At 37.7% G+C, this 13,587-nt stretch overlaps 1 protein-coding gene across 2 annotated transcripts in view; it reads left to right on the top strand.

The window, feature by feature from the left end:
* Positions 1-13,587, top strand: part of SYNE1 (spectrin repeat containing nuclear envelope protein 1) — a 295,836-nt gene that overhangs the window by 259,926 nt on the left and 22,323 nt on the right. For both annotated transcript variants that reach the window (XM_065680584.1, XM_065680583.1), the window contains 4 exons: positions 3,685-3,847; positions 7,911-8,098; positions 9,831-9,981; positions 13,139-13,321. In XM_065680584.1, the coding sequence (XP_065536656.1) occupies positions 3,685-3,847; positions 7,911-8,098; positions 9,831-9,981; positions 13,139-13,321 (685 nt within the window). The remainder of the gene's footprint in view (positions 1-3,684; positions 3,848-7,910; positions 8,099-9,830; positions 9,982-13,138; positions 13,322-13,587) is intronic.

The following is a 13,587-nucleotide window of genomic DNA, read 5'->3' as shown; positions in this document are numbered from 1 at the left end:
TACAACTGGTATTACTAGTGGCCTGCTACGTAGTACTACTGTACTTTGGACAATAAATTTTTTTTAGTCATAAAAATATTATTTTAAACTGATTTAAAAAAAACCCAACTTCCTTTAGTAGTATAATATTTTTTCACTGTTTCATAGAGTGTTTCTGGAAACTTTGTTTCCATTTCCAAGTAGATTTTTTTTTTTTTTAAATAAATGAAAATTCTGCTTTCTCCTGGCTTTGTGCAGACTGAGCTAACATGCTCTTACTGGCTTTTTTCATGTTGTTTTTAAAGTTTAATATTAGTAACCAGCTGTCTAAATGACTAATGCAGTAGCTATGAGTTCTATATGATGCATTGTTATGTATTTACGGGATTGTTCCTGTTTAGGTTAAGTGGAATCTAAGGCTGTCTAATTTAGAACTAGTTGATTTAAGCTCTTTGTGCTTAATTTCAGCTTGAAGTTGTTCTCCCATTGCCTTTTCTAATTGTAAAATAGACATTAACGTTATTACTTGCTTGGGGAAACAAAAGTACGGTAATTGGAACACTGAAACATAATCATCGTAAGTTCATTCAAATTTTCAGATGAGTTTATGTCAGTTAACAATAAAGCCAAACAATGCAGTATTTTCTTCTGATAGTCTTAAGTATTAGCAAAATGTGGCAAGACTGATGTGTGTGTGTGTGTGTTACATAAAACACAACCTTTAAAATAACCGTGTCATGGCTCCCCTTTTATTTCAGTGCAGAATCTTTATTATCAAGGAGAAGGGTTCTCAGGTCTCTTGCAGCAGCATGTATAGTGTTGCAACAGAAGCGTGACTATTGAATTATTTTAATTATTGGATTAATTAGGTGTTTAAACATAATCTTGTAATTAAAATCTCGAAAGGTCAAAAGTACAGTTGGCTAGTGATACCATGTATTTGAATGGGCCAAATTATAAACCATTCAAGTCTCAAAGCAGAGCTTTTATTTTCATTAGCTTTCAGGCCCTGCCATTACATGGTGATACAGGATTTTGAGCTGTTATATTTTTGAAAGACTTACATTTGTTGCAAACACATTATGGGATTATTTGTACTCAGGCAAGGTATTCAATGAGATGAAGAGCATAGGCATCTGCCAGCTAAAATTGAGAAGGAAAACTCAAGAGATTTGTTCACAGATACATTTTCAGAGAAGCTAGAGGCACAACACTGCTGGGCTGGGTTTTGCCTGAAATGCAATACATACTCCAAAAAGCACTTGTTTATTTGCTTCTATTTGTACCATGGGCAAGGAATCTGTTATGTTAGACTCAGTACAAAAAAAGAACAGTATTAACAGTAAATGTAGCAGGGGGCAGGAAGGGAGTCATCCTTTTTTTTTTTTTTTTTCGTGGGGTTTTTTTTTTTTCTTCTTTTAAAAAACCTTTTGGATTTTAGGTGCAGGGAATTGTGGCAGTTTGGCAGGAGGGCAGGTTTATCGATAGGTTTTGGTTTTCATTGCAATGTTCTTTTAGTATGTCATGGTTTTTGTCTGTTTTCTCTCTTGAGTAGCTTAGGTCATGTGACTGAAAATATCTCTGTTTGGGCTGGGGTTGCTTTTTTTTTTTTTGTTTTGCTCTCGCAGTGATGTATTCTTGTGCAGTCTGCCTGAGGCAAAGACAGCACTTTGTAAATGGCCAGCCCTCTATCAGATGTTGCAGGCAAAATACATAATAAAATCTGACAAAGAGGTTAGTGTACAACACAACTGTAAACAAGAAAAACCTGGTCCACAGCTTGGGCTTGCAGATGATAGACTTGACACTGCTTCTGCACAGGGTTGAGGTGATTCATTGTTCCGTTTTCCACTCCAGTGTGCCTGCAAAGGATAAGCAGCATCCAGCTTTGAAAATTTAAGCAGAAAATTAACAGGATTTCACTCCTTTTAATTAATGTCAGAGACTGAAAAGTTATATGTGAGTTCAAGAAGAGTGATACTCAATGTTGCTCCCCCAGTGCACAAGTTTCAATTGGTCCAAACCAGCAAAGCATTGTATGCACAACCATAGGTGATGAGGAGTGGTGTCCCCAGACATCAGTTGTTCTCCTAGTATCTCTCCAAGGCTAAACACATAGCTGTGTTTTGTGATAACCTGTTGATGGGGAGTGGGATGGTCTTTCAGCATTGTGTTGACTTCAGTCTCTTCATAGCCAGATTTTCAGATTGCCCAGATTTTTTACAATTACTAAGATTATTTTTCAGATCACAGCCATTCAGCTGTTGGTCATGAGACTCTGGCAAGGAAGATGCATTGGAACTGTTCTTAAGCATGTTTGATTTTACCATCTGTGATCTAAAGAGAAGGCTAGAAAGAGATAAAAACTTTGAAAAAGAAAAAAAACTTTCAAGTTTTTTAAGTTGGTGCTAAGATCTCTGCATTTCTCCTTGATCAGAAAATGACACCCTTGTTAGACTCTTCATGGTGAACTGCAACTATGGATATAAATATGGAAACACTTGATAATTTTGCTGGTTATTATTACAGAAAAAATGTGCATTGCTCTGCTTGTATTACAAGATAGTTAAGTGGCATTGTGTTTGACGAACCTAGCAGTCTTGTATTTTTCAACCTGATTTAGTCAATCTGTTGAAACGCATGTGGAAGAGCAGTAGAAGCATAAAACGGAATCTTACTCAAAATTGTTTGTGATACTACATAACTAGAAAAGAAAAAGAAAAAGGCTTGGAAGCAATTTAAGATTCCACTAATGTATATTATATAATGTGGAGATGAGAAGGAAGGAATTACTGACAGATGTTTTTGCAGCTGAAATAGGCTGAAGGAAAAAATGTTGAGGTGGTATGAAGGTCTAGTCAATTTTTCCTCACTCTGTAAGCTTAATGTTCACTTAAATAGTGGTTTTTTTCTATTCAATTTTTCCTGGCCATTCCTGTTGCAGGGTCAGGTTCTCGAGAAAAATACTACTTAGAAGTCACCATGCAGTTACATTCCAATTTCATCTGTTTAAATCTGAAGAAGTCCATTAAGACCAAGAACAAATTAAAGCAGCCCTTGAGATTCAGGATTTCTCACAAAGTTCTCAGCTGAATTTTTCTCTAAAACTTATTTATTCAAAGACTGAGTCTTTTCACTTGAACAGGTTGTCCTCAGATGTGGTAGATGCCCCATTCAAGGTCAGGTTGCACAGGGCTCCGAGCAGCCTGATCTAGTTGAAGATGTCCCTGCTCACTGCACGGTTTGACTAGATGACCTTCAAAGGTCCCTTCCAACCCAAAGTATTCTATGATATGTACTACAATGCTTAGGAATCACTGGGGTGAAAAAGGCCTTTTCAATCAGTGCACTCTACTATCAGTACTGGTTAAATGGATACGTTATTTGTAGTCTTAAGATGAACTTTTGTCATCTGTTGGTTAAATAAACAACTTTTAAATTAAAATTAAAAAGTTTTCCTTTCTTAACAAACAACTCAACTGATGAAGGTACAGAAGCTTTGAAAATATTTTCTGGTATTCGTAAGCTCTTAATTTTATTTAACCAGAACCTATGCATGCAGGCATACTTCTGTTACATGTTAAAGGAAGACTTCAGAACAGAACTTGCTATCTAAGTTAGGTTTCTCTGAAAACTTCTTGAAACACATGATGTGGGATTTCTCCTTCAGGGTGTACTTATGCTGCCATTTGTTTTACTTTTCAGGATAAAGAAGCTGAAGGAGACCCTGGTTGCAGTACAGCAGCTGGATAAAAATATGAATAGCCTGAGGTCATGGCTTGCCCACATTGAATCAGAGCTATCTAAACCTATCGTCTATGAAACTTGTGACTCTGAGGAGATACAAAGGAAACTAAATGAACAGCAGGTAAAATACAACACACTTACCAAGTGCACGATGACATAGGGAGAACCAAAGTAGAGAGTCCTTGGGCTGCCCATACCCAGCTCAATGCCGATAGGGCATGAGGCAAAGAAGTATTTAAATACCAAGGCAAGTGGTACTTACTGTGTCACTTATAGAGCCTTCTGCTGGCTTTGACATCGAATCCACCGGGAGCTGATTGACCTTTCTGAGAAAGGTAAGGCACCCAGAGATATAACCTGAACGATTTATTGCAATTGTTTTTCCTTTGGGGTTTGCGGTTTTTGTTTGTTTGAATTGTCTGTTCCCAGAGGCAAAACTGACACCTATTAGGCCTTGCAAATTTTGCACATGCTTGAAAATGACTATTTTTTAGCAGCCTTTCTAACTCAGTTTTATTTTGCAGCTTGTTTGAGAATCACTTTGCACGCAAAGATGCATGAGCTGTACATGTGAAGTTAAAATTGATTGGTTTATAGCACACAAAAGCCTTTATGCAATGCTAGAACAAAATAATCAACACTGGGTAGAAGACGTTAGAGCAGCCAGGGTTTGGCATTAAAACTAGTGTTACTCCTAAGAATATTTACTGTACTTTCTTTTTCCTGTTCCACTTCTCTCCTCAGTGCAGTTTTACCTAGAAGCACATTGCTGGGGAGGACTGTTGTTCTGTTGTGTTCCTGGTGGCTATTGGCAAAGATATACCATCCTGGTGCATCAGTGCAGATCGGTTAGATGTTCTCCTGAGTTCTTTCTGCAAAGGAGAAAGAAATGCATGGGAAGAGGAGTGCCAGAATATTGTGGGGATAATTTATTTATGAAGTGTACAAACTGTTTAGTTCATTTTAAGCTAAGTGTGAGACTGAAACCCAAGAACCCTCTCAGAGTTCTTGCCAGCACCCAAACTGATTCTGTGAATGGCTGTGTAGAATTGCTTGTTAATATTATATATGTAATTTACATGAGGATAATAATTTGTAACACAAAAGCCTCACTAATTGTGGTAGTTTTGAGACAGTAAAGTGCTGGGCAGGGCTAAACATTACTATCAACAAGGTAGATATATAGAATCATAGAATCATAGAATAGTTAGGGTTGGAAAGGACCTCAAGATCATCTAGTTCCAACCCCCCCACCATGGGCAGGGACACCTCACACTAAACCATCCCACACAAGGCTTCGTCCAACCTGGCCTTGAACACTGCCAGGGATGGAGCACTCACAACCTCCCTGGGCAACCTATTCCAGTCTCACCACCCTAACAGGAAAGAATTTCCTCCTTATATCCAATCTAAACTTCCCCTGTTTAATTTTTCAACCCGTTACCCCTTGTCCTGTCACTACAGTCCCTGATGAAGAGTCCCTCCCCGGCATCTCCTTGTCGGCTCCTCTAAGATTGAGATTGAGATTGGCATCGCTATGCCAGCATCCCACAGTTTGTTAAACCTACTTCTTATGGGACTTATTCTCGGCACAAAGACTGGTGTATCTCCGCCTTCTGCTGTTGTCTTTTGGTGATCCACACACAGTGACAGTGTGCAGTAATATTCTGTGGAAGTGGGAGTGGTTTAATTTGAACTCCAAAGAGGAGAAATAGAGGTGAATCTTACCCTGGGAGGATTCCATGTTTGGAAACTTGATGATAATTTGATTTGGTAGCACTGCAAGCCATGATTATCATAATAATTAAGAAACTCCATCCACCGTCAATGGATGGCAGCCAGTAGTTTTTGTAAGTTGGAAGCTCTTTCACTACCCACCACATGTTAGAAGGCCAGTACATTGGCTGCCTTCTCAGTTATTTCATCCCTCTTTTGTCTTCCTTTAGTGATCTTATGTTTTCTTCCATGGTTGATCTTCCATTGATGTCCTGCTCAGTACTGCTACCAGTTGTTCCTATACAGGATTACATTAAAATATTATGCTGTGAAAGAGGAGGGCCAAGTTCCGTTCTGTATCTCCATTACCTACTTCTCAGCATCTACTTTAACCAAGAATCAGCTTTGCAGACTGCTGGTCTCTCTAGTGAAATGAAAGATACAGTTAAAGCTGGATATCCTGGGGGAAGTAGGGTAACTTCACTGCAGTATTTTCCTAGGGTCACAAACTGCATTTCAAGGTTTACTTGTTTGTTTACTTCTCAGTCTGTTATCCCTTGAAATGTGGATAAAAGGGTGTTTCCTTTTGGGTTGATAAAGGAAAAAAAAATGCCTCTATGTGGGTGACAGCAGTGCGTAAAAGTGATGTTCCTTTGTGAGCTAAATTGAAGGCTAAGTGTTCTCTAACAAAGAAAATCTTAAAATCTGGGAAAGAAATATAAGGCTATGATGAAAAAAAAAAAAAGAAAACCTGTAGATATTGCTTGTAGAAAGGTTCTGTAGGTGAATAAAGTTTAATCTTTAGGAATCCTCAGGATCACCAACCGGCAGTTCTGACTACTGCTCTACTCCAAAACAGCAGAGAGGAGGTTATGTTACCTGAACTTGCTTAACCTCAAGTCTCATAGCTGTCTGGAGAGTATGTTTCACAGGGTGTTGCATCTGTTTATAGTTTATACCCTTATATAACATTTCAGGTTGGGTAGAAAGAAGAATAAGCACTTGGACATCATGATGAAGGAATATTTTTCAAGGCAAGTGAAAGTGAAAGGGCCAGCTCTGAGAAAGAAAACATTGTGATTTTCCACTTGATGGTCTCTTGTAGATGTTCACAAAATAGCCTTCTGTTTCATGGATAAGAAGGGGGAAATAAGTTACTTCACTGAGTGTGACCTCAGTTATTACAAACAACCAAATCAGATGGTTGATACAAGTTGACCTTGCTCGACTTCATACTTGCTGAGGTTTTTAGATTTTATGTTTATATACAATTTCCTGCTGGAAGATATTTTCAGAACATCATATTAATTGTTGTAAGAAAAGTTCTCTAGTTAGACCTTAAATGTCTGTAGACACGGTATATTGAGACTGTATTTCCGTTTGCATGTTATAGTTGACTTCACTAGCAAAACTATAAAAAGCAGTTTATCTGTATTCATCCTCAAGCTGCCAAGTTCTGTTTCTCCAAAATAAACTTCCACATCTCTAATTGCCCTAATAGTTCTTTTCTTCACCTGAATCCAAAGTGAGCATAGTATTCCAGATGCAGTATATCACTTTCTGCTGTAGTTGCATTAGTGCTTCTTTGTTACTATTGAAATTATGTCGTCTTGGCTTTGTTATTGTTCATCCTTATTTTTTCTAATATTCTGATGATTTGTTGCAAATGTAGGCAGAAGTCAAGCAGGGCTTCTTTTCCTTGCACTCAACCAACAGCAATAACTGATTATTTCTGTGGCTTAACTTAAACTGTAGTTCAAAACTGAAGCTAAAACACTGGTTCAAGAGGAAACATTATCATCAGTGTAGAACAAGCAATTGAAGCCAAGAAACTGACAGAAAGACTAATGGTGATATATGAGTGCTAGGACAGTGTAAGTGTATTTTCTGAAGCTGTCCTGAATTTTCCATTTCCAATGAAAATGCCATAGAATAGGAATGTTTAAGGAAGAAATACCTCCTACTAGAGATGCACTGTTCAACATGTGCTGCTGCCAATCTACATGTCAAACATGTCACTTTGTGGCTAGTTCACAAAGGGTATCTCCACTAAACCCTTGCAATAGATAAGAATATATTTTCTTGTCACACTTCTCTTACTAACTTCTGCTTTACATTCTCTGTGATAATGGGAAAGGGCTGGGAATGATTCCACCATTTATTGGTGATGTTGATTAAATGTGTGTGAAAGATGCTCAGCTGAGCATGCAGAGCTCTGGCTGTTTGTCCCAGATAATGGTTTGGTGTTCATAGTCCCTGGGAGAGCTGTGCATGCTGGCAGGTTCTCCTGGCCTCACTGATAACATTGCAACACCACTTGCATAGGTGCAGTGTCTTAATAGGTATTCATTGGATGTTTTTCTCCTGTTTGCAAGCTTATTAATATTTTTTTAATAAGTAGAAGAGAAATGCATTTGTATTTTTGCATGGTTTGCAATTTGTTTTAAGAATTAATTCTTCACCTGCAGGAACTTCAAAAGGACATAGAGAAACACAGCACTGGAGTGGCATCTGTTCTCAATCTAAGTGAAGTGCTCCTTCATGACTGTGATGCTTGTGCCACAGAAACAGAGTGTGACTCTATCCAGCAGGCTACACGCAACCTGGACAGAAGGTGGAGGAACATTTGTGCAATGTCAATGGAAAGACGACTTAAGTAAGTCTAAAATTAATACAAATTAAGATTTCCTTCTACAGACACAAATACAGGATGGGATGTGTGTTATAGGGTTGCAGTATGGAATAAAAGGGTGTAGGGGGTCATAAAAAGTTCATACACTGAATAAAAACCAATAGCTGTGTGATTTTGATGACCATAGTGATGTAGGCAACATTTGGCCAATGCTTTCTACTCTGAGCTGATCAGTAATAATACATATAACTGTTTGAACTGTACTTATGAAGAGCTTTCCTGTGTCTTTTTAAGTCATGAGTCTGGTTTCTGTAGTGTTTACACAGTCATATCAAGAGCTCTAGGTAAAGTTTATGATTTTTCAAAATGCTGAATTGAACTTTGTATGATATTTGGTCTTGTGGGATATTCCTAACATATATAGTAACATCTTTCTTATGAGAAAAAAAAAAAAAGTCAAGTTGTGCTGCTCTATATCCACAGGTTGCGATCTTTAAGTATTTTTATACTATTGCCAAGGTAATTCTTGTACAGTGTGTATATATATGTATACAAATTCAGATTATATGTTTTGACAGTCTGTCTTGAAAATATACAGGCTCTTCATACTTTTGTGTCTAGCAAATTAATTCAGAACTATTTTAAGTTAATGTAGAACTTTACATTGAACTCTCTTTTACTTTTTTTGCAATGTACACATTTAAGCTATTAATAGATTTTTACCAGTAAGTTAACTGAGCTATCAGTATTTAGGATCTTTATGTCAAACTTCAGGTTAAACAACCTATTATCAACAGAGAATAAATTCTGCATGCATCAGGTCCTCTTCAGACCTGCATATCTAGGATTTCATAGAATCATATAATAGTTAGCATTTTAAAGGACCTTAAGATCATCTAGTTCCAACCCCCCTGCCATGGGCAGGGATACCACACACTAAACCATGTCACCCAAGACTCCATCCAACCTGGCCTTAAACACTGCCAGGGATGGAGAAAGGGGCATTTGTAAAAGATGAATTCTGTATGTCAGGAGAGACAAAGTTCTGCTGTAACACAACCTGTTCTGAAAAAGATCCTGTTCTTTTGAATAAAGTGGTGTTGCAGTTCTGAGGATTTTACAGTCTCAGTATTAAGCTAATTTGATTTCAGAATCAAGAGTCAGCCACTATTTTTACATATTCAATTAAAGTAAAATTGGACTTTTAAAACATTGGAATAACTCTTATTTTTGACTAAAAATATGTTTACATTATATATTGAGAGATAGCTTTTTACCAGTTGTTGGCAAATGCAGAAAAAATATTTGTGTCTCTTTGCAATGCAGAATGACTGAGAACTTTAAAATATATACTGCAACGTCCTTAGCACTCTGTAAGAAAAAGTTCCGCAGTTAAAATTAGTGTAGAATTTCTAGTCTCTAAAATACCAGCTTAGGTACCTACACTGGGACTGCGTTTCAGAAGTTATTTAGCATGTGCTCAGATTTTTAGAGCTCCTATTACATACTTATAACTTTATTTTTATACTGATTCCAAAATTAGATGCATTTAAAAAAAACACCATCATCTTAATCTAGCTTGGCCTAGAACGAGCCAGCTTTCCATGTGGTCTGTTTATCAGCCTGGCTGTCTGAGTTAGAGTAAGAGCCAGCTATTGTCTGGTACAGTGCTAGTTTGCTGTTGTAGATGTTAAAGTTTTGTAGGTCAGCTGCCCTTCAGTCCGAGCATTCCCTAATTTTCCATTATCTATTGCAGAATTGAAGAGACGTGGCGGCTATGGCAAAAGTTTTTGGATGACTACTCTAGATTTGAAGCCTGGCTAAAAACCTCTGAGATGACAGCTGCTTTCCCGAGCTCCTCTGGTGTGGTTTACACGGTTGCTAAGGAAGAACTCAAGAAATTTGAGGTAATTTATAATAGTTGAAATTTAATATCTACTGATCACGTTGCAGTAGCCAGCTGGTGTTCTTCCTTCCCGTGCACAAGTCACTCAGCAGAGATGCTGTATTAATATATTACAGTTGATGATTTTGTAGCTGCCTTCAGTGGCAGGTTTCTACAATGAAAAAACAGTGGAAAGTGGCAACTGAAAATGCTGGTAATCCACTCTCACTTGCTGTTTGTTCACCAAAGTTAGCTCTCTCACCTTTTTTATTTCTGCACCTTCTAAATATGTCCAGCCAGAAGGTGCTTCAGAGCCTTCATAAATCTCCCTTCACCGAGTACATCTTCAAATGCATGCTACTTTTTAGCTTTTGCTTTGATTTTTAAACCTCCTCTTTTTCCTGCAATTCTCTGCAACCAGCCCTCAGAACTCTTTTTGTGCAATGTACAATATCCCCATTTTAGATCCTTATACCCAAAATTCATGTTCATGCAAATATTGTTGTATGTCCACATAGTGTCCCCCATGACTTAAAAGTTAAGTGCATTCTTCAAAACTGACAAGCTGTCACTTTAGTCAATGCTTAAGAGTTTGTTACATAACTCCATTGTGTCTACTGCAGTGTGATGGCTTGTCTCATTACAGTGTGTAGTAACAGTGTATATCTGTGTGTAAAGCAGACACACATGACATATGGCTAGTCACAGGTAAAAATAATTTGCTCAGCTTCATATTTACAAGGAGTACATGAAGATGAGAGAGGCAAATATTTTTAATTGTTCAGGCAATTCTGTAAAAAGGTGCTGTGAAGTGTTTGCTGTGAAGAAGAAATTAAAATTTCAATATCTAAGATCAGATAATACTTCTCAGTTTAATAATTAGTTCAAAACCATAAACTGTGAAGCGCTGATTCAGGTGTTTAACACTCCATTTCTGAATGTACTGGCCAGGTTTTGTTGCTAAACACTGCCAGACTTCATTATGGTGACGTAGGTCACCATAGTATAAAAATGTTTGCTTCCTGGACACAAGTACTCTTCTTCAGACCTCCTTCCCATTGTCCCTTTATTCAGTGACCAGGATCTAAGTCTATTCAGTGAATCTCTATATGAGAAACAGTACCAAAAATGTTTTTGCTGTCTGATTTTTACTGATGCAACTTTGCCCCAAGTCTGTTTCATTGAACTTTAGGCTTTATGATGATATTCCCTCTCCTACAGACCTGTGGAATTTTTACTGTCTGCAGAGTGTCAGCAGGAGCTAGCTGTAAGAGAATGGTTTAGCAGCCTCTCCATAAGCCTGCTTTCCATGCAGTTTGGTTCCTCCTCTTTTTAATTTTTTTTTTTTTTTAATCTGAGCACCTAGTTTCTACACCTACCAAAAAGCAGGAATGCCAGCAGCAAAAGCTGTGGTGTTCAAATTCAGTGGAATTCAGCAGCTTCACTGTGAAGTCAGTACAAAGTCAGCCACATATACATAACTGAAGCAGGTTTCTGCTTCAACTAGACATTTTTCTCTAATTTTATTTTCCTGTACAAGTAAGAGCATTTCCATTCCTGAGCGCATTGGTCAGAGATGTCTCTCACTGGCTTTGCTGTACAAAATCAGACACTTTCCTCTCCGGTAGTTTATGGAGAAATGAAAACAGGTTGCAGGAAGGAGCACAACAGATGAATTCTTGTGTAGCTGAGCTGAAAAATTGGAAGACAAATACACAGCTGTTCTTTTACTGTATAAGGCTTGGTAACAGGTGAAACAACAACTGCACACTAAGATTTCATGATCCTAGTAAATATAGTTGTACGCCTCTGGTATGAGAATTGCCTCCTTGTGCAATTTTAAGTGAATTCTGTTCTGTTGAGCATTTCACTCCAGTTGCATGTCCATTTTCTTGTTGTTGGTTGTCCCCTACTCAATTTGATGGCCATTTAATGAAGGAAATAGTTATATTGAGAGCATTCTACAGTTAGATGTTTTAAATTTTTTTCAGACCAGCTTCTTTATTGTCTCTGGTAGTACAGCAGAGATGTGCTTATTTCATTTTTAGCTTTGACTGGTACAACATGAAGAATGTATATTGTTTATGTAGAAATCTCATGTATTGGCTGATTTGAATTAAAATTTCTGTACAGAAGTATATTACCTATTCCATTTGTCCAGTTCTTAGTAAGGCTGGCATCTAGTTTTGGAAGAGATTGCTTTAATTTGCATTGTGAGGAATATCAGAGAGCTAGTTTGTAGAACTACAATGGGAGACAAAACCTACTTGTATTCAGAAGAGTAGTCTATGTTTTTAAGTCTTCATTAGATTTATTGCTTGTTTATTTCTGTGACAACATGAAAATGAGTAGTTTTTTAAGAATTATTAATCTTTTTATTATTATTATTTTTGAAGGGATTAATTCAGTCAGCTCCTTACAAGGTGTTTTCTCCAACTTGTTTTGTGATTGCTAGTCACAGCATGAAACTCACAGGCTATCACCTACTGTTTCTGGCCCCCAGCTGGGTGACCGAGGCTTTTGACACAGTAGAGGAAGCAACGAACATACATGGTGCAGACGCTTGCTCAGGCATAAGTTGGTATGGGTGTTCATGAAATTTTCTTACCATGAAAATTTAAAGACAAAACTTACTTGTATACCAGTATACTGAAGATAGAGATTACTTCTTCAGTACTATTTTTTGCTGGTTTTTTTTTTTTTTTTTTTAAGTTGGAATAAACAATTGTTTCAATCTCTTCAACATTTGCACTTAGGCAATCCAGTGAAGCCACAGGAATCTTGGATTTTGGATCTTTTTCCTTTTTTTTTTAGGTTTCATATTCGTTGTTTGCATTTCTGTTCTCAAGTGCAAAGGCATATGATTGAGCAGAAAGGGGAGCCTAGGGAGGGGGTTTATGTTGATTTTGCTGTTGTAGTGGCTATTCATGTTGCAATTTCTCGTTCAGTGAACAATGTTTGGTTTTTAAACTTTCTTCTCCCCCCCATTTTAATTAGAAGGCAGCCTCTCGGTGGGATAGCCATCAGGAATATCGGTATTCATAGCAAAATCTGTCGGCTAACACAGGTTGGAGTGTAAAAGTAGGATCAAAATAAAGGGACTTATGTATATATACCCTGATTTCAATAATGAAAAATATGATGGTGTCTTTTGCTTTTTTTCTTGTGTATTGCTTTAGGCTTTCCAGAGACAAGTACATGAAAGTCTGACTCAGCTGGAGCTGATCAATAAACAATATCGCCGCCTGGCCCGAGAGAACCGCACTGACTCTGACTGCAGCCTCAAGCAAATGGTTCACGAAGGGAACCAGAGATGGGACAACTTACAAAAGCGAGTTACCTCCATCCTTCGCAGGCTAAAAGTATTTTTCCATTTTTAAGCCCTTCAGTTTCACTATTATACTTATGAGTCAAGGGTACTCCAGAAGCTTCCAGAAGTTTAATGCATTTGGTTTCAAGGGGATTTCTTCCTTTGGATGAGGAATGGAGTTTATAAGTTCGCTTTGTCTGAGATAACCAAAGCATGTCTGTAGGGAAACCTCTTGCTGACCTCAAACACCACCTCCTTCATAGACAGTAACTTTCACAGGGGAACTGTAGATGATATTACTGAAAAGGATACCTCAGA

The sequence above is a fragment of the Lathamus discolor genome, chromosome 5 (genome assembly GCF_037157495.1).
Source record: "Lathamus discolor isolate bLatDis1 chromosome 5, bLatDis1.hap1, whole genome shotgun sequence".
Lineage (NCBI taxonomy): Eukaryota > Metazoa > Chordata > Aves > Psittaciformes > Psittacidae > Lathamus > Lathamus discolor.
The sequence above is the reverse complement of the archived record's forward strand: the minus strand, read 5'-3'. Positions and strand labels throughout refer to the sequence as shown.